At 33.7% G+C, this 26290-nt stretch overlaps 1 protein-coding gene across 2 annotated transcripts in view; it reads left to right on the top strand.

Moving 5' to 3' along the window:
• IMMP2L (inner mitochondrial membrane peptidase subunit 2) overlaps positions 1-26290 on the top strand; it is an 848590-nt gene that overhangs the window by 621319 nt on the left and 200981 nt on the right. For both annotated transcript variants that reach the window (XM_029924830.1, XM_029924823.1), the window contains exon 6: positions 18470-18572. In XM_029924830.1, the coding sequence (XP_029780690.1) occupies positions 18470-18572 (103 nt within the window). The remainder of the gene's footprint in view (positions 1-18469; positions 18573-26290) is intronic.

Genomic DNA, 26290 nt, shown 5'->3' on the forward strand with positions numbered 1-26290 from the left:
GTGAGGGTGTGGAGAGATAGGCACCCTCCTACACTGTTGGTGGGAATGTAAACTGGTGCAGCCACTTTGGAAAACAGTGTGGAGGTTCCTCAGAAAACTATCCATAGAACTCCCTTATGACCCAGCAATAGCCCTGCTAGGGATTTACCCAAGAGAGACAGAAGTGCTGATGCATAGGAGCACATGTACCCCAATGTTCATAGCAGCACTGTCAACAATAGCCAAAACATGGAAAAAGCCTAAATGTCCATCACCTGATGAGTGGATCAAGAAGATGTGGTATATATACACAATGGAGTACTACATGACAATGAGAGGGAATGACATATGGCCTTTTGTAGGAAAGTGGATGGACCTTGAGGGTATCATGCTAAGTGAAATAAGTCAGGCAGAGAAGGACAGAAACCATATGTTCGCACTCATAGTTCTAACAGGAAAACAGGATAGACCTAATGGAGGACCATGGGAGGGGAAGAGGGAAAGAGAATTGGGGAGAGAGACACAAAACTTGAGAGACTATTGGATGCGGAAAATGAACTGAGAGTTGAAGGGGAAGGGGGAGGGGGGAAAAGTGGTGGTGATGGAGGAGGGCACTTATGGGGAAGAGAACTGGGTGTTGTATGTAAACCAATTTGACAACAAACTATTTTTTAAAAAAAGGAAATAGGGCTTCAGTAGTTCCATAGTTATCTATCCAGCCAAATATTTTTTTCTTTTATACAATAAAGAGGGCATGTTGACAGTTTTTTTAAGGATAGGGTACCTTTCTCAATCTGTGTGGTTTTGGAAACCTTAAATACATTTGAAGTATCAATATTTGTCTGATTCCAAAGACGACTATGCACAGAAATATCTGAAACATCCGCAAAATCTTTTATGTTTCAGTAAAGGAGCATAATGCTTTTTACTACTTGACTTTGTTATATAGAGTTTTCTCAGTAGAGTGAACACTAAATCAGTTAACCAGCAAGTTCATATTAACGAAAAGATGTTCAAAGAATTATTCCACAAGACTTCTCATGCCTGGATTTTCAAAGAAGGCCTGCATGGTTTAGTGATACTAACTATAAATAATTTTGAAAGAGAGAGAGAAGCTTGATGGCTTAATAAAATACGGGTCAGTTCATTCTGGACACTGAGGTTGCTAGATGCAGAGTTTCTGTTTATAAAGGTAAGGCCTTTCCTCCTTTTGTAGCTGATTTTGTGAATTTCTTAGAAATATATGCTTTGACCCCTTCTTACTACTTTCCTGAGTTTACCCATAAACCAAAAGACAGGTGATGTTGGAGTGCAGCTGCATAGAAAAGAGCTTTCACTTCTGATGTCTTCACCTCCTCTCTCTCCGCCATGAGCCACATCCGGTCAATTAACAACTACCATCAGTTCTACCACATGAGTGTCTTGACCCTTAACCTGTCTTCTACCATTCCAGCCTGGGAGTGTCCATGTTCAGTCTACTAAACATTGTCCCTTTTTGGGGTTTGCCCCCCCCCCATCGCTCAGACCCTCCCTCTCCTGTTGGCATGGTTCCTTCTGAAATACAAATCTGATTGCTCTGCCATTGGAAACCTTTAAATGGCCCATAACAACAACAAAAACAACAACAAATTAATACAAAAACTTTATTATATGCCAGCATTGCCCAAAGTACTTCATATGTTGTTATGTCTGTGTCCCGGGACAGTAAATCCAGAAAACTGTTACCAGCCATCACTTTTGTATAATAATAAACTTGAAGTTGATTGAGTGCCTGCTTCTACCAGGCACCATTCTACGCACATGTTTTACAATATTAACTCATCAAATCCTAACAATACCTTATGAATAGCAACTTTTTTTTTAAATTGTGGGAACTGCATCACTAAACAAGGTTTGAGTAACTTGCCCAAGGTGGCATGGCTAATAAGTGGAGAGACGGCATTCAAACCTAGGCAGACTAGCTCTAGAGTCCGTGTTCTGTAACCCTGCTCATACTGCCTTTCCTGATAAGCTCCCTGATTTAAGAGCCTAGATCATGGTGCCTATCAGGTTTTTCTTTACAACTACAGTTTCCATTGAAGTTGTGTTCTCCTGTCTTCTCTTCTGTCACACTGAACTAAGCCGATGCTTCCATAAATGAATCCTTCTCCTGGACCACCTTGATTCACTCAAGCTCTTCGTTCCTTCTGTCAAACATCTGTCTGAGGTTATGACCTAGTATGCTCACAGCTAAAAGGTTATGCTCTAATAATGCTAGGTAATCTTGTCCCCACTGGCTAAAATGGTCAGCCTAAACAAAATCAGTGGCATTCATTTCCAAACATGCTTGTACTAATTACACCTGTTATTGTATACATGTATTTTAATTGTTATATGAATGGATGAAACATGAATAAGAAAATAAAAACAGTCAGATATCTTGAAAGACTAACTTAAAATGAGTTTTCTTTTTTAAATAGCTGTCCCAAGTGGTGAGACAACTGAGAAAGCATGGGAAAATTTTGTAAAAATCTCAAAGGATTCTTTATTCAGATTGTCACAAAGTATCTTTTGTTCAGCTTTCCCTCTGAGGTAAAGACACTAAAGCTGGGAATTCTATACAGCGTAGTATGAATATGGTTTAGAAAGCCTTGTTGGAGCTTCAACTTGTGAACTTCTACCTGAAGAGAATGACTTCTTCTCTCAAGAGATTGAATTAATTGAGCATTCATAATACAATGATATGATTAAGAAAAGAATGTATAATTTTTAGTATAATTTCATATCTTGCCTACTTAAAAAATATTCATCTGACAAATATCAATCTGGATTGTGTTGGATTAGAGCATTTCTAATGTCTTTGAAATGTGATGTCATACTTACCATCATACCTACCTGCTAGCCAAATCACATAACTCAGTGTTCTTCCCATTTATACCTATGTGGCCCTCATTTTCTGCCTTTGAAAATATTTCTCTTTTGCCCAAAATATCTTTTCCTATCCTTCTTTTTGAAAATTGATTCATCTGTTAGTTTTAGATATTACCTAATCTGCAGTTTCTTTCCAGACCTTTCAAGACTGGCTGTGTTTATTAGAAACAACTCCCCAGAAAAAAATATATTGTAATTAAAAATATGGAGGAAATGAATGTATTCAGCCTTTTTATTTTTTTTCTTTTATGGGGAAGACATGGCAGGATAATGTTATAAAAATATTAAGACATGTAAATATAAGGATAAGTAGTAAACTTTTCTAATCCTAGTATCCCATCCAAAATAAATCTACAGGGCAATGCCAGGCTTGACTATGGCTTAGTGATTAATGATATTATGATGCTGAGGATAGAACCCATATGACAAAGGAATCATACAAAATTTTGACTTAAGAATAAACAGCTCCAAACACTTTCTTAAAAAGTATTGTGGTCAGTCTGAATATTTGCAAAAGGGAAATGTTTTAGTAATAGACATACAACTGTAAAGCAGGTTATGAAATATGATACCTAACTAACTACCAGTAAATAGCAAAACAGGATTTAGGTGGATGTAGTGGTTTCCATGGTAAGCCTATTTCATCTAATCAAAGTGATATTTTGTAATCATGAAGAGGATATAATTATAAGCATTTATTATCTAAGTGGGATGATTTTTGATAAGGGTGAAACAGGATTGCTTTTATTAGAATGAGATAGAAATCCAATCAGAAGGTATAAAGATTATGTTAATTATGTGGTTCTGGTACTTGGGAGGAAACATATGCCTCTCTTGGACTCACTTTCACTGGCGAATAGCCATTTAACCTAAGATGTGCTAGAGCTGTAAGGCTGAAGTACTGCTGTGTTGTGCTTCCCTGGTAATCTGTCTGTCTAGCAAGCCCCCAAAACAAGGGGATGAGGTGGATGCAGTTAAGTCTCATTAAGAACCGTCACCCCAAAACACAGTGGCTATATACCATGTACACCGAAATATTGTCCCTATAATCAGTAGGATCTTGGTATGTTTAGAAAGTAAGGGCTCCATGAGGGAGGAGATTAGTGGAATTGAATGTATCTGGAAGAATGGTTTCCATTGGCAGCTGAACATTTCAGCTGTGTCCATTTTTCCCTGGGGCAAGTCCTGTGAAGATAATTATGTATGATCTTGTCACTTTTTATTAACAACTTTCAACTGTCCCCACTGCCTACAAAAATAGAGTGTATACTTCTTAGATTGATATTTAAGTTCCTCTACCACCAGTCCATGTAACATACGTTTATTAGCTTCCTCTAAACTGCATTCTAGCCAAACCAAAGAATTCAAGAATTTTCTAACATGAATGCGTGATACACTGTATCATCTATTTACTTTCTGTCACATTTTATAGTGCTCATGCCCATACTTGTATTTTTCTAATTTCCCAGATCAAGATCAGGTCAGTCAGAATTAATCTTTTTCTTAAAGAAGGATAGAATGGTCATTAAGCACACAGGCTTTTGTGTATCTGGGTTCAAATCCTTTATTATTTTCTTTGTCTGACAAAGCCTAAATTATTGTCATTTACTAGACTACTCGGTCCATAATAAGTGCTCAGCAGATAGTTCTTTATTATTATCATCATTATATCTCGCATCCAGCATTTATCATGTTCTGCTTTGTGTTGTAATTTCTATGTACATCGTCTTTTGCACTATAAGGTTCTTGAGGTCAGAGGCTTTGCCATACTTAACTTTTTAATCTTCCTAAACACACTTTGATCAATTAGTCTACAAAGTCCATAAAATGAATCCATTCAGATAGTGCTGGTGCCAATGATCTAATTCTATATTTTATATACTTTGAGTTATTTTAGTTTATGATCATAAAATAATTTAATTTCTATAAACCATAAGCCATCAAGTTTTCCCCCCAATTATTCCTTTTACTATCTGGTAGTTCCTGAGAGAATTTCCTATCTAAAAATCTAAGACAAAATGATCTTCATTTATCAAGATGGCAACTGATACCCTCCTTAAACTATCTTATACTCAATACCTATACTTATGTTTGGTTCAAATTCTCTAGACATTTAATTTGTAAATGAACCTTCTGTTAATGTGGGTAAAATACTCATAAGGAAGACTATGAAGAGAAGATTTGAAATTTGTATTTATCACTTTGATTTTTAAAGGTAAATTAACACAAACTAAGTCAATCACTGTTGACAAACTAACCTCTCCAGGTCTCAAATTTCTTATCTGTAAAATGATGGTGTTGTCTGAAGGTATAAAATTCTTTTCAATTTAAGATACTATATGATGTCATTGTTAAAAATGAAAAAATGAGTAATCTTAATTTTTTATAGTAATATAAAGAGGAGTACTACCAGAATTCACACTCATCTCTTTAGTCAATACATATTTCTTGAGCACCTATCAAGAATATAGGCAGGCACTATTTTAGGAATTAGAAAGACAGGGTTGAACAAGACATTTAAAGTCTCTGCCTTCATGTATTTACAGTCAAGTCCAGAAGACAGACAAAAATCAAGTAAACCATAAGCCCGATTATAAATCCAGAGAACAGATAGTGCTATGAAGAAAAGTATGCTAAAGGATAAAGGGTGACAAGAAGAGCTGTTTTAGATAGAACATTTAAACGGGGACACAGAATGAAAAGAGCATTCCATGCAGAAAATAGCAAGTGCAGAAAAGGTCCAAAGTCCAGAGGACTCTTGATGCATTGGAGGAACATTGGAAAGGCTAGTGTGGATGAGGTAGAATGAGTGAGAGGAGTTGAGACAGAAGATGTAGTGAGGAAACAGACCCTGTAAAGCAGTGATTCCTGCAGGCAGGGAGAAGTTTTGTCCTCCTGGCCCCAACTCGGAGATATTTAGCAATGCTTGGTGACATTTTTGGTTGTCAAAACTGTGAAGGGTATGCTATTGACATCTAGTGAGTGGGAGCCTGGGATGCTACTAAACATCCTAAGTTACAGAGGACAGCTCTTCATGACTAAGAATTTTCTGGGTCAACCTATCTAGAGTGCCAAGACTGGGAATTCTTGGATGTAAGGGCTTGGAGGAAACAATGAGCAAATGGGATTTTATTCTGTGTAATGGGAAGCCATTGAAAACTTTTCAGCAGGGCAGGAGTATGACAGGATTGGACTTGTATGAAAAATTATTAACAATAGAAGAAAGTAGATACATAAAAGACAGTGAAAAGGTGACTCCAGGAGTTCAGGAAGGAGAGGCTAGTGGCTTGGACCAATATGGTATCTAAGGGAGAAGGAAGTAGTTTTTGGACTTCAGGTATAAAGAAAAGTGAATCCTATTGTTTTTTTTTCCTTTTAGCTATGAATTTTCCCTCTGGTTTTAAGTTTCATGCAGTGATTTATATTATTTAAAAATTTACTTTAAGAGGACAGCAATTCATCTGCACAGCAGAATATCAAGAAGATGTGACTATTGAGGACTGATTCTTCAATTTATAGGATGCAACAAATGAGAAATCATATCTTTTCAAGATTCACTTTATCCACCCAAATCCATTTTCTTACAAGCCAGACATTCACCAGGCAAACTCAGTGGACATAGAAGGCTATTTTATGCCGTTTAATATTATTCTGGGTTACATTAGAAGTTTAATAAACCTCATTAAAAGGGACTTCCTGTTCTTCCTATCTGAACTGCACATTCTCTGAATTTTGTCTTCTGTATTGGAAAAATTGGGCTTACAAGCAAGAGCCTATTCCTTGGAAGTTGAGAGGATTGCTCTCTGCTCTTTGACACCTAGATCATTGATTAGCAAATATTCAAAAATAAGAATGTAACAAAGTACCCAAGAAGCTTTAGATAAACTTTATATTTACATCAAAACAACTTGGCATGCAGACATTCTGACCCATAGCCTCTCATGCTTTGTAGCCCGTAGTATTCATTGATCTGGATTGTTCCACCCCATCATAGTCCAATGTACGGAGAAAGAAAAACATCTCTAACTTTCTAGCAATTCACCCACATGTTTACATGGTAATCTGGCATCCTAGATATTATGGGTTTATAATATAGATTCATGTAGGCTGAAACAATTAGGACTTGAAATAGCAAGATCTCCTTTTTGGTACTTTCTAAAACCTATTTTATTCATATTTATATTTTATGAAGAGTAATCTGTAGCTGTCAAATGTGTAAGCTAGTATGGTGACTTTAAAGAAATATTGTATTCTCTCTCTATAATACTATTTGTTTGAATGAAACTGTTAAATAAAGATGTGTTAAGGAATATTCAGTTGGGAGAAATGATTGATGATTAAATGAATTCCTGCTGACATTAATTAGGTCACTCTACTATTTTGCAATATTGGTCATGTAAAAAGAAAGATCTCAATTCAAATTTAACCAAATTCCAGTTGCTTCTTGTGATGTGGTTATATTTGGAAATGTTATTGGTGGGTAATTAAAACTTAAAAAATAGTGATTTAAAAATAAATTACTAGTAATCAATAAATAGTGATTTAAGAATTAATTACTAGTGATTTAAAAATTAATTACCAGTAATTAATCCAAGGGCTCATTAATTTTGTTTGTAGGAAATAAAGAAAATAGTATATATTCTTTTTAATGTTCAAAAGAATATTCAGGTTGTAAGACTGAGTGAGATCAGAGCGAACAGAAGAAAAATTGTTCATATTTCCTCCAATATTTAAGCCTCATTGGACCTTACATTAAAAACCACTGAAATGTGTTTTTCCCCCCTATATAACCAGCATGTGGGAAAAACCTACTGAAGTAAATGATGAATGATATAGATACCTAGGAAATTATTTTGAGAGGAGACTTTGTGAATAAGTACAACAGTACTATTTATAATAAATATTGATTTGTTTTGAAAAACAAAATTAGGCATTACAAGCCCACTGTTTTATGTAAATTGTGGTTAAGTCACTTAAGCATTTGACTCTTGATTTGGCTCAGGTCATGATCTCAAGTGAGATAGAGCCCCGCCAGGCTCTGCCCTGATAGCAAGGAATCTGCTTGGGATTCATTCTGCCCTCTCTCTGCTCCTCCCCTGCACATGTGCACTCTCTCTCTCTTTCTCTCTCTCTCAAAATAAATAAGCATTAAAAAAATCCAGTTTAACAATAAGTAAACTGACTATGGTGTTTAAACATTTGAAATTTCATGTTTTTATCATTTTAGGAAAAATATTTTAAATACATCCAAGTTAGACACCTTATTTACTACTTTGGGGTTATCTTTTCTATGTTCACATAGTGTATATGTTTATAATTATGATATAACTCAATAATATATTTACCTACTTAAAGATTCTTCACTTAATATGATCTAGCATGAATTAATACTGGATATAACAGCATTTAGAATATGAGAAGAATAAGAAGAAATTAAGGATAATAAGAGAAAAATTAATAATAATATCCTTAGAATCAAATAACTTAAATATATTTATTTTTTGTATATTATTATAATACAAATAAAGTCTTCATTATAAAATCTTTATTATAGCATTTATGATGCTATATATGAAGGAAATAATTCACTGCCCTGTAAGAGAATGGGGTTTGAATTACATACTGCCTTCTTTACCTGTTAGCTTTTATCTATCCCTTTCATATCATGATTCAAATATGCCTTCCCTGGCCATTCCAGAGTAAAATAATACCATCCTTTGAACACCTATGCAGTTAGCAACATTTGACACTTGTTCATTTATTTATTCCTCCTTTCATCAATTATTTTCTGGCAGATGCTTCAAACTTGTTAAATTTACTCTATGGCAGATTGTCATATATATTTCACAGACATTAGTTGCTTATGAATCATGGTGTAAGTTATAAACTTGGTAGTAGAGACAAGATCTTATTCTTTTCTATGCCTTCACCCACCCCATTTATACTGTTTCACATAGTAATCATTCTCAGCTGTACTAAGAGCATTCATATTAAATTTATAAAATTAATTCTGCAACTTTGTTGTGAGAATGTATAAACCTAACTTTTGTTTAAGTGAACTAAATAGATTTGTGCTAATCACCTAGCAACAATCTACAGTCTATTTAGAGAATGACATTTTATTTCTTTCCAGTGAATCTGTTGACAAATGGAAACTCTAGGATGTATTCTTTAGGATATGACCTCAAAGATGAAATTATTTATCCTCTTATTTTATTTAAGAAGTTGACAGTTTTAAGAATCGTATTTCCCCCAGTGAATGTTTGAACCACAGATACGACTGTATCTGTTCTTACTGCAACAGTTAATCCAGTGCAGGGGTTTTGATATGTGTGCAGTCCTGCATTAAATGTGATACTTCCCTCCCCCTCTTCCCCAGTCTTTTAAAATCTGCATTATCAAATGTGCATTTCTTATTTTTGTTACAGTTTTTCATTGGTTTTTAATTTAACATGCTAGTTTTCAAGATGTAATCTTACACATTTGACTCTTTTGTCACTGGACCAATACACCTGGTGAAGGAATAAATCCATTAAGTAGAAATAGGGTTTTTGTTTTGTTTTTGTTTTTAATGAGAAGGCATTGTAAAAGAGAGGACATTTTAAAGTTATATTTTATTTATTTAATTAACTTGTTAATTTATTTATTTTTTATTTTTTCACTGTTTAAAGTTTATTTGGTATTTTAGTTGGTTGGTATGACAGATCGTTGGTTGCATTGTTTATAGGTAGATCTTTCATTTTATATTATATGGCAATGCACACTATATTCTGACTTATATAGTACACAAAATAAGATCCTTTAGAGCAGTTATGCACAACATGCAATACTGAATTTATACACTGAATCCCAGGATGTGATCGGAGGGAAAAGAAAGTTGGACGGGGCATATTGGGTGAAGGACCCAGAAGTAATATAACACATAGTAAATACACATCTGGTTTAAATAGCAACTGCAGCATATGCAACACTGACAGCTGTGCCTCTGAAGTGGTGTTAGCACCTATTCTTTGGAATCTCTATGATCCATGGTGCAATGGAAAGGAAATTATAGAATCTGGTTTATATAGTCTTCGCCTTCCATTAACCAACTAGGTGACTTCACCTAAATGCTTTTTGTGTCTACATATCCAAAAAGGAGTTTTATTAGATCATTGCTGGTGACTTTCCAGCTGTGATCATAAAATACCACTTAAGTGTCCTCACTTATAGGTAGCTCTAGGTGATTCAACTTCCTAGAAATATTATCACCTAATTTGCTTAAATTCACCCTCTATTAATTACATACACGTCTTTTTTTTTCTCAAATTACATACAATTCTAAGTCAATACAAGCTCCAAGGAAAAGAGTATTATTGAGTCTCCATACCTCAGCATTTTTATACAAAGAAAATGTAACAGTTGGTAGCATTTAAAGTTAAAAGAGAGAATGGTTATATTGAACAGCAAAAAAGTTTATCATGTTATAGCAGAGATCTTTGGACTTTTTAGAATACTGACCCTGATCATGGATTTTAGTAAACAAAATTTAACTTTATTAAAGAATTTTAGGCCCACTACCCTGGTTCAGATCCTTCCATAGGATAAAATAAACCTCAGTGGTTTCATGATCAGGTCCCATAGACACTTCATTCTCATCTCAGAGACCTGATCTCATTTGGCTACTAATGTAGCTATTATTTATCTGATTCATCATTTTATTGTTTAATAGATTATCTTTATCCTTTTGTTTTATGTGTCTCTCTTATAAGCAGCATGTAGCTAGAATTTTTACACAGCTGGACAATCAGTTTTTTCCCAATTAGCTATATTACTCAATCTACTTTTATTATGATTACTGATGTACTTAAATACCATTTTATTTTGTGCTTTCTATTGATCTTGATTTTTCTACATGCTTTTTAGTTTCTTGAATTCTTTTGCATTAGCTGATATTTTTTAATTCTAAAATCTGTCTACTCATGAGGGAGTTATAGACTGTATTTCCATTACAATTTCTAAAATGATTTAAATGCATACTGAGCAAAGCCCAAAGATAATAAATATTTTTATTCTTCACTAGAAAAATTTAAAAACTTTATAAAACTGTATTTTAAACCACTTTCCTTCTTTTCTGCATGCTATTTGTATAAGTTGGCACATAGAGTGAGAGAGTAGGAGTCAGGAGTGGAGGAAGGAAAGAAAGATCATACAAGCTCTCTCTGCTCTCTTCTTAGAAGGACATTAATCCTTTCATGAGGGCCCTACCCTTTTGTCCTCATCTAAACATGATTATCACCCAAGGGCCCATCTCCATCCTGGAAATAAGGCTTCAACATATGAATTCTGAGGGGACCTAACTCAGTCCATAGCACAAGATAATTCAAGTAAGAAAGTAAGAACGATCTTTTTTTTTTTTAATGGTGCTAGAGAATTTGGATGTTCTATAGGAAGAAAGAAAGAAAGGAAAGAAAGAAAGAAAGAAAGAAAGAAAGAAAGAAAGAAAGAAAGAAAGAAAATTTGAACTTTCTTTTGTATTACATTAAAAATAAAACATCCTAAAATTAGAAAAGTGGGCAAAAAAATGGAAGAAAAGATTTGTGACTTTTGATTAGGCAAAGATTTTTTATGGCATAAAAAGCATGTATTATAAAAAATGCTAAAAAGAACTTCATTAAAATTAAAAATGTTTATTCTTTGAAAAAAATGGTTAAGAAAATTTTTAAAAAAGGAAACATGCCACAGATTAGAGGAAATTATTTGCAAAAACATATATCTGATAAGAGTTATATCCAGACTATGTAAAGAAGTTATACAACTCAATAATAGGACAAACCACTGAATTTCATTCTTAAAACCATTAATCATTCACCAAAGAAGAAAGTAAAAGACAGATACATACTCAGAAACATTAGTCATTAGGGAAATGTATATTAAAACCATTGTATGGCCCTAAAATGACTAAAATTAAAAGAGTAATAATTATCCAGTGTCAGCGAGGTACGGAATACCTGGAACTTACTCAAGAATTGAGTTACCATATAACCCAGCCATTTCACTTAGAGATATATACCCAAGAGAAATAAAAACATATGTCCACACAAATGCATATACTGAAATGTTCATAGTTGCTTTGTTGATAATAGCCCCAAACTGAAAACAACTTGTGTCCATAAACTTCAAGTTTATTTAGACATGAATTGCTTATTTAGAACATGAATTGATCTAAGATGCATTAGATTAATTTAAACAAACCAGAAATAAAAGAATACCTACTGGATAATTTCATCTGTAGGAAAGTCTGGGAAGGTAAAACTACAGTGATAAAATGCACCTTAGTCCTCACCCCAGGTACCTGGAGCCAAGAATGGAAGTGACGGCAGATCTGCCTGCTGAGGGGCCTGAGGAAACTTTATTAAATAATTCAAGTGTGTTGTATCTTGATCTAGTGATTATATGACTGTATAGATTGCTAAAACGCATTGAATTGTGTACTTAAAATGATTGGGTTATAGTTTATGAAAATTATACCCTAATATAGGAACTCTGATGTTAGTTTAATTGTTATTCCTTTCTCCCCCCTGGCAGCTTCTCAGAAATTTGTCATGGGGGAAGAGGGTGTTTAGGGTTCTACCAATTCATTACATTATATCGAGGTGTGATTTCTTTGTACTTATCCTCCTGGTGGTTCATTTTGCAGAATCTGTGAATTTAAGCTTTCATCAATTATGAAAAGTTCTCTAGTACTATCTCTTCAAATATTGTTTTTCCTTGTTTCCTTTCATTCTCTTCCTTTGGAACTTTGATCACGCTTATGTTACCTTTTCTGTAATGTCCTCCGTGTCTCTTAACATCTCTTACATTTTTTAATATTTCTTTACCTCTCTGTTCTAAATTCTAAGTAATTTTTTTAGATATATGTTCTAGTCTGTTACTTCTTTCTCTAGCTTTTAATAATCTGCTTTTTTGTCCACATATTAAATCATATATAGTTGACCCTTGAATAACATGGATTTGACTTGGGTGGGTCCTCTTATATGTAGATTTGTTTTGATAAACACAGTATACTACTATAAATGTTTTTTCTCTTCATTATGATTTTCTTAATAAAATTTTCTCTACTTACTCTTTTGTAGAAATTCAGTATAGAATACATATAACATACAAAATACATGCGCATTGACTGTTTATGTTATCAGTAAGGTTTCTGGTCAACAGTGAGCTATTAGTAATTAAGTTTTGGGGGGAGTCAAAAGTTTTGAAGATCTTTACTGCACTGGGGTCAGCACTCAACTCCGACATTGTTCAAGGGCTCACTGCATTTTAAAATTTAGAAATGCAGAGCGCCTGGGTGACTCAGTCGGTTAAGTGTCCAACTTTGGCTCAGTTTATGATCTCACAGTTCATGGGTTTGAGCCCCTCAATGGGCTCTGTGCTGATAGCTAGCTCAGAGCCTGAAGCCTCTTCAGATTCTGTGTCTCCCTCTCTCTCTGACCCTCCCCTGGTCATGCTGTCTCTCTCTCGCTTTCAAAAATAAATAAGAACATTAAAGAAAAATAAAATAAAATAAAATAAAATAAAATTTAGAAACACTATTTGATTCTTTTTCAAACATCCTTCAAGATAGGGCAGTGTCTCTTGCTCATTTTTTGAAATTCTCTTTTTAATTCTTAAAAATATTTAAATATGTATAATTTATATTTTTTGTTTGATAAATCCAGTATTTTAAGTCTCTGGAGGTTTAATTCTGCTGTTTATTGTTTGTATTGACTCATTAATATTGGCTACTTCCCAGTCAGTGGTGTTATTTTGAATTATGAGCTGTTACTGGCTGGAACTTATCTATAGAAAACTCTGAAATGAGGGATTATTCTTGAATAATCTTTTATTTCCCTTTGCCAGATTCCTAGTAATTCAAAGTTAATTCTTAATTTTGTTAGACCATATAAGCAGTATGAACTTGAACCCTAATCTGATCTGAGAGCAGGACAGGGAGAATTATTGTTTCTCTAATTAGATTATCTAATTAGATAATTAGAATAATCTATTATTAGATGCCAACCCTAGATAGACAGTTGTCCTTCTTGTTTTCCTTTCCCAATACTAGATTATTATTCCTTTTTCCTAGTCTAGTCTATCAGTGATGATGATAGAAGGGATCTGGTTCCAATTCCTGATCTGCATGAGTCCTGAACCCGAGACACCTACTCCCTTCAGGACAGGTCTAGGATCCAGAAAGTAGTAAACATACTCAAGGCAGTCACTACTTTGGACAACAAAGATAATCAATAGAATTGTTTGAAAAATACAGAAATAAAAATACTTTAATAAATAATGAATTATTATTATTAATAACCTAAGTTAAGAATGTCTTTAGGCATATGTGCATTTGGGAAATATTTTGTAATTTTTTTAATGTTTTATTTATTTCTGAGACAGAGAGACACAGAGCGTGAGTGGGGTAGGGACAGAGAGAGGGAGACACAGAATGCAAAGCAGGCTCTAGGCTCTGAGCTGTCAGCACCAAGCCCAATACAGGGCCTGAACTCACAAGCCATGAGATCATGACCTGAGCCGAAGTCAAGATATCCAACCAACTGAGCCACCCAGGCACCCTTGGGAAATTTTCTAAATATTCATTTATTTCCTACTTGTATTAAGGATTGTATTTATAATTTTGTATTCAACTGATGACACTCAAAAGACAGAGATATTTTAAAAAGTGTTTTCAAGGTCAAATCAAATAGGAGGCAATCATTCTTTATTTCACTTATAAGACCTAGGTATTTGTCTTGGTAAAGCTAGTACTATAAATGCCTCTTTGTAGACAGGTAGTTAAAATACCATACAGAACTCATTTTTGACTGTCAAACCAAAATTATTTGCAACCCATAGATACATACAACCTTGTATGCTGACACCTCACTTAACTGTTAAATCACCTAAAAGATTATCTTGTCTTTCTTTTATGTGAATTCAGAAGCACAAAGCTATTTAATATTCCTTCTCCAGATGAATTCTATTAAGAGTATTATATTTCTTTGGCAGTCCTAAAAGAAACCAGCTCGATATTTTAACATCATATTTTTTAAAGATACTTTGGGTGACATTTTTTTACAAGTTAGATCGAAACCTGAGAATATGCATTATGTAAATAGAATGAATTTTATCAGAGTTCTATAGCTCAAAGTCTTCTTTCACACCTGTCTGGTATCGAAGTAAACCACTCCTGTTAGCACTATGACATTCAAAAATCACAGAGTGTTTTCACCTACTAATCTCTGCATATTTAAGTATGCACAAACAGATAGATGGTGTTTTCACATGTAAGTTTTAGAGTATCCCAGAAGGGCATACAAGTAAGATGGAAAACAAAAAGATTTATTGTACCATAAAAAATAGTCTATAGTCACAGTGCAACTGTGGGGAAAAGAAATTATTGAAGCGTAGCTCAGGTAATTTTAAGAGACTGATGCTAATAGATAGTGGAGGCTGAACACATTCTGAATTTTGAAAAGAAAGAAAATAGTGGACAAAGGAAGACAATAGCAATAATAACTACCACTTATTGGATTCTTACTGTGTATCAGAACTATACTGAGTGCTTAAAAACAGTCCCAAATATAAGAGAGTCCATTTATCAAGTGTTTAGTTCATTCCACTGTATTTGTAGAACAACTTTTGAGTTAGCTACCATTATTTGGTCCATTCTCCAAAAGAGAAAACTGACAAGTTGTACCAACCTGCCCAAGGTCACATAAAGTTGAAAGAGTTAAGCCAGACAGAAAAGCCAAAATAGGCTGATTGCAGAAACTATGCTCTATAGTAACCTCTTCCTTATCTTCTCATTTAACTACTGACCTTCCTCTCAACCCAGTTAGAGTACGTGTTATTCATCCTGTTTTCAAGACAGACAGATGGAGGTAGAAATTTAGTAACCTGCCCAAGAGTGCTTAGGAGTTGTGGTAGCGGGATTAACACTGGTTTAATCCGGTTCCAGACGCTGAACTTTCCACTCTTGCATGCTGCTTTTGTTGCAGTATTTTTCATTCTCCAGTTCATTCATTTGGTCATCATTTCAACAAATATTTGTTGAGTGTTTCATACAATGCTTTCTTCTGGGCTCTGGTGATACAAAGAAAGTGAAATAAAAAGGCAAAATTCCAAAGTTAACATTCTAGGTAAGGGGAGATGGCCAGTAAACAAATAAGCCAGTAAGTGAATGTCAAGTAGCTTCAATGAAGAAAAATAAGACATTATAAGAGACTAGAGAATGATGGGAAGATGGGTGTATTTACATTTTTTAGATAAGATGGTCCATGCAAGGAAATGTGCCGTTGTCACTGGTAATTTTATGATACTGTCACTTTCCATCACAAGTATCTTGTTCATACCACATGGAAACTGAATCTGACTTTTATATCATTCTTCTGGTTTCCAGAAGACTATGCTTTGTTAACAACGACCATTTCATTGCAGAAATGATTTTATGCTGGTTTTATTTCATAATTCTGCTTAAAGGGACAAAATGGGTGATTGTTTTCTATCTAGCTATCTAAAATAGCCAGCTTAATAAGGTGAACAAATGTTTGGACTTATTATGAGAGTCTGCCTTGCCGACAAGTAAAAGGGTTTTCTCCCATCATTAACACTTGATGTGAGATAATAGTTCTCAGAGGCAATCTCATGATGAAAGCAGTAGTGATGTCAAGAACTAATTGACAGATTTTAATTGAAGAACACTTATATTACAGAGTATATGATGGTGAGATTTGTTCAACTTGTTTTGCTTTTCTTTTAAAAAGCTGAAACTCTTCTTCCCAGTAGTAATTAAAAATAAACAGCAGTCATTAACTTACTGTGGGCTTCTAATGGCCACAACATTGCTTCCTTGCATGAATGATTTACTGATCTCAAGCAATGTAATTCAATACGAAATTATCTTGAAAATTAAAAGCCATTCTAGATAATGAATAGTTACAATTTCTATACACCAATTTATGTGTGGTCTTCCTTTTTTATGTATTTTTCTGCACATATACAACTTGCTAACTAACAGAAATGGTCTGAAAGGGACTCTACTTCAGAATAATTCACAATGCTCAGTTTCTGTGCTTAACTCTATAGACTTTGGGGTGACGTTTACTCATTCATTCATTCAACCAACATTGATTGAGAAGTTTCTTTAGGGTAGGTGTTTTTCCAAATGTTTGTGGAGCAAAAGAAGAAAAAAAAAGAATTTATTATTATAAAATTGGGTAATATTCTGTTCTAATCTCATTCCTTTTATTAAATTGGATGTGTCATAATTTCTTTAACAATTCCCATTTGCAGAATATTTAGGAAATATGTATGATGTATATCACATATCATATACATATGATATAGAAAGCTTCTGTTGAGGATGTGAGGACAAGTTTGCTGCAATGTCTCTCTCCATTGTTCACCAAAGTTGATTCCACCGATATGGCTAGGTGGATGTACCCTTCTTCCTTCACTACTCCCTATGTGTCCCTCCCAAAGCTGTGCCCTCTGTCAAAGTGGACAACCTTCCCAGATAGAGTTCTTCTGTCAAGCTGCAGTCCCCTGCTAAAACCTCCAAACGAGCTCTCAGGTCCATTTATAGAACATAAGGTTGTCAAGCTTCTAAGACTCCAGACACATCCAAATGAGGCACTGCATGTGGCAGTCTATCTTTCTTTTAAAAAACAAAACCAAAACTTGTGTTGAATACTCCTGATAATAAATATTTGTTCGTATTCTAATTGTTTCTTTGGAATGGATTTCTGCCAGCATAATAACTTAAGTCCAAGGCATATACATTTTAGCCTATTAACAAATTTGCTGAAAATAGGGAAAAAGGTTGTATCAGTTTATATTGCCACCAATAGTGTACGAGAGAGTCTTTCCTTATTCCATTTCCTTGTCAACCTTAAGAATATAGGATGTTCCACTGAATGTGTATCATGGATCATTAATCTTTAAACAGTCTTCAAAATTGTTAAAAAACTTTCTCATTTTAAAGAACAATTTATGAAGTAAAATAATAGTGACCAAAAAACTTGTAGCTGATACTGATAGTTTCAATCTGGCAAGAGATCAGCGAGGGTTTTGTTATTGTTGTTTCTTATATATGCTTATTTTTAGAGTATTAAGACATTATGGAAAATGCTGTCTGTTGGTTTGAGAAATTTATTTGACTAAAGAAATAAAGATTGCAGCTGATCAAGTTGAACGTTGACATAAAAGCAAATGTCAGAAAATAAATAGATCTGTATTTTGTTAGAGCTTACTTCATAAAAACATATATTGGATATTGAGAATTAAATATGGTAGTAAAACATTGTATTTTGTACTAGTGCATTTTATTTAAGCACAAAATTCTTTCCTACAGAAAAGTGAAGAGAAAATACTGTGCATTGATTTACAAGGTCCTACCCATATGTTACTTAAAAATAAAGGTATAGAGTAGCTTCATGGTTCTCCTGTAATTATCCATTGCATCTTTATAATAGAATTTTTGCCCTCTGTTTCTTTGTATGCTCAACTACTTGATCTTTCTGTTTTTATCTCAATGGTTATATATGCTCTTTATTTCTAGAACTATGGGACACAAAAACCGGTATGTCAAAGTTCCCCGGGGTCACATCTGGGTTGAAGGTGATCATCATGGACACAGTTTTGACAGTAATTCTTTTGGGCCGGTAAGTCATTTTGTCACATGATAAAACTGGATGCCACATGTAGGAACAAAATTATGTCACGTGGATTGCTCAGGTAATCCAACCAAGACTGATCATGAGTTTCATGGTGGAGCAGTTTATATTTGGACAAGTTCTTTTAAATATTATATAGATAATATAAGCTGTCAAGGGGTGTGTGTGTGTGTGTGTGTGTGTGTGTGTGTGTGTGTGTGCGCGCTTCATAGAAAAGAACTTAAACCCTTCCATAAAGTACCAAGGATAGTTTCCTCTGGCTGGCTAATCCCAGTAGGAAGGTCTGTTTTTTTCTCCACAGAAATGCTCTGTGCCTTATGTTTTCAGTTAGTGCCTAACAGATTCAGTGTGTAAAAGACCTTTAAGCGTCACTTTTCTAAATTGTTTGTTAAAAATGCAAGCATAATGGAAATCATATTAGTAAGTACCATTTTTTGCCCACATTTATTTTGTAGCAGAAATGCAGACATTCCTTATGCCATGTTTATATTCTATGAAATCTGTGTCTAAACTGATATTTTGTAAGTTTTCATTTTGAATGCAAATAGTAATTCTCTATGAACTCCTGAAGCCATTAAAGTGATGAATATTTTAGTTAATGGAAACTAAACCTGATTTCAAGTACCTGCATCTATTTAAAAACCTGATCTTTAGCCCATAGATTTTCCTACAGGTGGGCATATCTATACTTGTTATGTATGTATAAATTAATATTGAGCACCTTCAGGCATGTTTTCAAAGAAAATTATCTACATCCTTTTGTCTAAAACGAAATGTTGGTGGTCACTGTAAAAACAATTTCTGTCACATATTCTGAGAGACTACTATTATTGTCACTAGAGGAACAGACACTTTGAGGTACGTTTGGCTAAATGTACAATATGAGAGGTGGCTTTTGATGGGTGTTATGATCAGTGAAAGAAAATCTTATATGAGACCACTCATATGTCTTTTTCAGAGGAGGGGTTGCAATGATGATAAGAAAGCCTTCTAAGGTCTTTTTTGCTTTTGTAGAGTAATTATTACAAAAATACAATTTAATCTTCTTGGGTATATCAAAGATGGAAGGAACAGATTGGAAATGTTGTAGGTCACTTAATAGTATCATAGAAGTGACTGTTATGAAGCAATTTAGTAGCAACTTGAAAGCAAAAAGAAGTCGTCTAAAAGCAGTTATATTTCTCTCTCATCATCTCATCTAAGAGAGATTAAATCTATTCAACGCATCATGTTGTTGGCCAAATCCACATTAAAATTTTGGTTAACTTTAGTTTGGGTTTTAACTCATTGGGGTAGTGACTCTGAAATCAAGTGTTAAAATTATTGTGTTTCGTTATCAGGTGTGGGGGGTGTACTAATGTTTGCGATTGGTTTGCTTTTTCTTTATGAATAAATAAATCCAGGGCAATGTTGCTTTTATAATTAATATTATCCTCAATCAGTTTCTTCCACATACTTCCTTATTTTGGAGAGAAAAAGATAGAGTTGAAGCTAGAATGTGGACAACTGCGTGTAACCCTTGGTGTATCATTTATTGTGCAGCTTTTACTGGGCTCCTTCATCTGTTGTCCTCTTAATAAGAGCATTCTGTCGGTCACCCATTTTCCCCTCTTGTTTCCAAGTCATAAACCAGTGAATTCTACTCCTGAGACTGACATTGCACTGTAGGTTAACTAACTAGAATTTAAATAAACAAATAAACATTAAAAAATTTTCTTAATTTAAGAAAAAAACAATAGCATATTGTACTATCAAGGTATGAATATACTCAGGAAGGCATATCAGATATGGAAATATCCTCTGTCACTTATATATTTAAAAGATAGCATGTAAGAACCACATATAAAGGATCTCATTATGTTTATTACAATAAGAAACTACGGCATGCAAAACATTGACAAATATATTGTGTGTAGCACTTTCATGCCATTTGGTTTAAATTGTGTTTTTAAAATATTTTTAACGTTTATTTATTTTTGAGAGACAGAGTATCAGTGGGGGAGGGGTAGAGAGAGAGGGAGACACAGAATTGAGAGCAGGCTCCAGGCTCTGAGCTGTCAGCACAGAACCCAAGGCGGGGCTCGAACTCACAAACCATGAGATCATGATCTGAGCCAAAGTTGGATGCTTAACTGAGACATGCAGGTGCTCCTGAAATTGTGTTTTTAAATGAAATCTATTTGTTCAGTATAATATGATCAGTAATAAGAATCAGAGGTCCCAAACCATTTTGAAACTTAGTGGTTGTTTTCTTCCCTTTTTAATCATTATAAACAAAGACAGGCCCTTGGTTCATGCAGTGGACTAACCTATAAGTGTCCTTTCACTTAATTAGTTTTATTTTATTTGTCAGAATTAGGTGAAGAACCTTTATAGGATAAAGGAAAACAATTATCATATCACTTATAAACCTGTTTATATTTGATGGATTACAGTACATTTCTTTTTTGGTTTTACAATGAACTCCCTGTTTTGTGTTCCAATAGCATTTATAACTAAGAAAAATTATTAATATTGATGCTCCTAAGCACATAATAAAAGGACAATAGGGAAATAATGTGAAATAAAACCCTGCAATTCTTACTTAAAGGCAAATTGTGATATTGGAGTATAGTATTTTCTTATTGCGTCTTTGATTAATGAATGGTTATTGGAATCTTTTGGTAATTATTTTAAAGTTTTTATATAAAAACTAAGGTTTTATAATTCTAAAAAACTAAAATAATCTTGAATTTGAAAATCCATATACACTTGAAAATTATATTTTTCCAATAAATCTGAGTTCCTTTTTGGCTTATCAGTCAGCATACTTGGAGGTTGTATGTGGAAGATCAGTAAGTTGTAGGTTTTATGGATGGTTGATTCATTTCTCCTCTTGGAACTAGGGATTGCACCTTTTCTTAATGTAAACTATCTTTAGGCAGTCAGGATTGCTTCTAAGATGCTTATCTTGACTTGGTGAAACTGATTGAAGCTTTTACCCTTCATTTGCCTTCCAAATAATTTCAGAAATGTATACAAATAGCTTTATATCCTTTAACTCTTTGAATAGGAATTATGCTTTATAATAGAATCTCCCTTGTTTATTTTTAAATATGGCCTATTGGTGATCATGACCGGAGCTGACTTTTTCTATATTTAAGTAGAATTTTGGTTGAAGTCTAAAGAAGAATAAGAATGTCTCATTCTGGTGTTTTTCTAGTTTGTTTTATTATTTCTTACTTCCTAATATTTTAATTTATTTTACTGATTTGTGTTATTGCCACTCTATGTAGGCTCAAGAGGGAATGAAATAGTTATGAGTAAAAGATGAATAATGGATAAGGAATTTAAATATAGCAATATTGATATAGCAATAGAATACATACAGCAGAACAAGATCCAACAGCTGTACTTTTAAATTAAAGAGAATGACATTATGGAAAGAAACTAGTAGACTCTCTTATGAATGTAGATGGTATGTTATAAAACAGAAAATTAGATAATTTTGGTTATGGACCTTATCAATCAGTTAATTTGTCTGAGTCTACATTTCATCATATATAAGGGGAAGAATTTTTTCTTCTCTGAATCCATATCAAATAAATAAATAAGTAAAATGAATATATATTTTATCAATGAGTGATAAAAACGATATAATTATACTCCTATGATATATAATCAAAAGATATATCATCAAAATTTTAATGAACATCCTCAGCAACCTAAAATAAGACTATAATTAAACAAAGTATGACTCATTCAGAGGTTAAATATTATGCAGCCATTAAAAATATTTGTGACAAAGCATGACATAATGTCCATGATACTGTTTTAAGTAAAAAAATAAAAACTGGAATATACAATATCATGTTGTCTCTAGTTGTTATGATTATGGTTGATTCTTTTTTATACCTTTGTATTTCTTTTTATTTTAAAAGATTAGCAACAATTTTTATTATCTTTATTATTAGAAACAAAGCTAATTCTTTAAAAAGTAGGATAAAGGTGTTTAAATGACTTCTGAGTTTCGTTTTGACTGTAAGTTCTATAAATATGTTTTATGGTTTTGTGGCCAGAGAGAAAAGTATCACAGATGTCATTGGTAGGTAATGTTTCAACTATGAAAAATATCTCTGTGTATATCTTCATGGCAAACCTCTTAAATATATTCTCATAACACCATGATGGAACGTGTCCTCAAGAACCTGGGGGGCTGAGTTGATTAAGTGTCCAACTCTTGACATTGGTTCAGGTCAAGACATGGTTTCTGAGATCAAGACCCTGGTTGGGCTCTGTGCTGACAGAGCAGAGTCTGCTTGAGATTCTCTCTCTCCCTTCATCTACCTATCCCCTGCTCGCTCACTCACTCTCTCTCTGTCTCACCCACTCAAAATAAGTAAATAAACATTTTTAAAAAAAGAAAGAAAAAAAAATGTCCTATTTTCTCATAATATGGATTCCCCAGTGTATGACTTTACCTTAGATTTCTAGTGGAACAGCTTTTGTAATTTTTCTTGAAAATTATGATAATTATCTAGAAGTGTTTTTCAGTGTATGTTACTACTTTATTTTACTGGATTATATATTAAAGATATGTGATGATTGCAGAGAGCATTAGATAACCTCTTATCTTACCAATTATTTTATTCTCTGAAATTAGTCTTTCCCTTTACCATTCTTACTTCTACATAAATGAGATTGAGGTATTTTCAGCAATAGCCATGTTTTTCTTTGCTAGCCCTCAAAAATAACTGATTAAAATAATTACTGATGAATTTTCTGCTTGCCTTAAAATTAAATTGCATTAAAAAGTGAGTTTTATATTTGTATGTATGCATGCATTTTCAAATAATAATTTTTAATTATTTTAGATTAGCAGATTTTATCAGTTAAAAATGTATATGGCATTTCATTCTTCCATTTATCATATTCGGTTCAGTATTTAAATTTGAGATATTCTCATAGCTATTCATCCCTTGTGGTGAAAACACAAATGAGAGTCTTTCCATGCCTTCCATTTAGCTCATCCATTTTCTCTCTTTGAAGTTTTTCTTTCATTCTATCTAGCACTAAGTCATGAGACTCTGAGATCCTCTCACTATTTGCTATGTAGTGATTTGTTGTAAAGAATGTTATAATTCTAGCTACTTAGTGTCTAAGTCAAGTAATTCATTTTTACTTCATTGACCAAAGAATATTAGAAAAAGAACTTTTGATTTAAACATTTCGGGGCAAAGATAACCTTTCCAAGAATGTATAAAACAGTTTTGATTTTTAGATATGTGATCATAGTGTCACCTTGTGAACAATTTGTGTGCAGGAACCATGAAGCAGAACTGAACAATTTGGATATAGAAACTATGCATGATATACTGCCTTTATCTGAGAATGGAAACTGCAAGGTATACTAAATATGAATTCTTTTTAGTTCCAAGTCATTTGGAAAATAGCTAATCTAATCACTTATTTCATGAGTCCCTAATTAAATAACATATTAGGCCCCTAGAATGTTTTCTTGAAGGAAATATACCTTGAAGGAAATCATAGTTATTGAATAAATGGGTAGTAGAAATATTACTTATTAATTAAATGAGCTGATTGTCTAAAAGCGATGATATATAAGTAAGCACCAAAGTTGAAGGTTAAAATTCCATAGAATATCTTTTGAACCTAATGAAGTCCAAAAGTTTTTTACTTTTTAAACAACTAGTGAGGGGTGCCTGGATGGCTCAGTCACTTGAGCTTTCGACTTTGGCTCAGGTTATGATCTCATGGTTCATGAGTTCAAGTCTGTTCTGTGCTAACAGCTAGGAGTCTAAAGCCTGCTTCAGATTCTGTGTCTTCCTCTCTCTCTGCCCCTCCTCTGCTTGTGCTTACTCTCTGTCTCTCTCTCTCACACAAAAATGAATAAAATTTAAAAATAATAATAAAAAGACTTGGTAAAAATAAAGGAGGGGATCGACGTTCATGTTTTATATCATACAAGCCTTTCATTTATGTTTTCAAGGCCTATTTTGAGCATCCACTATTTGTCTAGATTGATTGTGACCTGGATTCTGGTAGGTGGAATGGGTCAGGAGAGATGAAGATTGTATTAACTAGAGAGAGGTTGCCAGATGAGCTAATATATATGGGAAATGAGCATTCTAACAGGTTTACTACTAGTCATGCCTGTTTTGAAATTTTCCCCTATATTACACAGTTTTGGTAAAAGAGAAATACAGCATGTGATTAGGCAATAAAAGAAGATTCTTGGAGAATATTTTTGAGACCACAGGACAAAGGGAGGAATTGGGGTGGAGTTTTGGGAGATATTTAAAATGTTCAGAGATCACACGGACAGAAATTCAAGTCCTAGATAATGAGGAGTGCATTGAATTTGTGGGTCTTCCCAAACCTTTTATCTCTGTCATCAGAGATGCACTGATGCTTGGGAGGAGCAGGGATGAGGGTCAACAGATCCCATAATGACTGAATTACAATCCCTGTTTCCAGAAAGGACAGCCTAGAGGGGAGGCAGATAATCAATCAGGCAGTCACAACACAGGGTAAGAGGTACTCAGTGGGAGTGTGATGGGGTCTTTTAGAGAAGCAAACGTTTGTATACTAAAAACCCACAAGGAAAAAAACTGGAAAATTTCCTAGGAGGATTTGGAAGAACAGGGTGTTCTGAAATGTGTGAAAATAATAACTATTTGGTAACATTTCATATTACATAAAACACTTTAGATGCTGCATGTTTTGTGAATGAAGTGGTTTATGCCCAGAGTGGTTAATTGGTTTCAGCTGCATTGAAAACATTCTGCTTATACAATACAGAATAATCTTGTGGACTTATGATGAGAATGAATTGACATTTCATTTTATTTATTGTTGAAGTGTAGCATTTTCATTGTATAAGTTCTCTTGAGCAGCTAGAGTAGCTTATATTTAAAACCAGCCATTTTCAAATAAAGAAGGTCATTAGACTGTGTTGACAGGATCCAAATAAAGTTGTTCTATTCACACTTTCTTTAAAACATGTTGCTCAGACTTTAATTGGTGATATTTTCTTGTTTTCTTGTAGTGCATGCTTTTGTTCATTAAAAATTTTTGTTAGAAACTAAAATAATCTATATTTTATTGGAAAATGATGGTAGCAGCAGTCCTATGGTTCTTAAAATCATAAAACTGTACCTTGGTGTTTCTCACAGTTCCCTTAAACAGTGCTGGCACTGAATAACTTCACATTTTACCTAGGTGTAATTTTTCATTTGGCTGTTGTAGACAAAGGCATGAATTTCACAAAAAGTCCAAAACCAATGAAAAGAAATGCCATTATAATTAAAATATCTGTATAATGAAAAATGGCTAAGATTCAGGAAAGAGCCCATTCTCTGGAACACTATTAGAAACTGAGAAATATACTTATGTAAAAAATGAAACAAAAGTCCCTTGGGATTAGGATTGCTTATAGTTGGATTTGTTGCTGTAATGTTAGGAGATCCAAAAACAGTATGATATTAAAAAGAGAGTAGGGAAAGATAATGTCAACTAAAGATAGTGGTCAAGTAAGTAATAACATCCCCCCCATACCCCACTGAGAACAGAGACAATCTGAGCTTCCATTTCTACCAAGTCAAATTTTGCTTTCTGTCTTAATTATTCTGCTGGTGTAGAAATCATTTTCCACATGACTTCATTTTCAGATATGAGAAATGTCAGCAGAATTGTCATTAAACTTC

Source organism: Suricata suricatta, chromosome 2, assembly GCF_006229205.1.
Source record: "Suricata suricatta isolate VVHF042 chromosome 2, meerkat_22Aug2017_6uvM2_HiC, whole genome shotgun sequence".
NCBI classification, from domain to species: Eukaryota; Metazoa; Chordata; class Mammalia; order Carnivora; family Herpestidae; genus Suricata; species Suricata suricatta.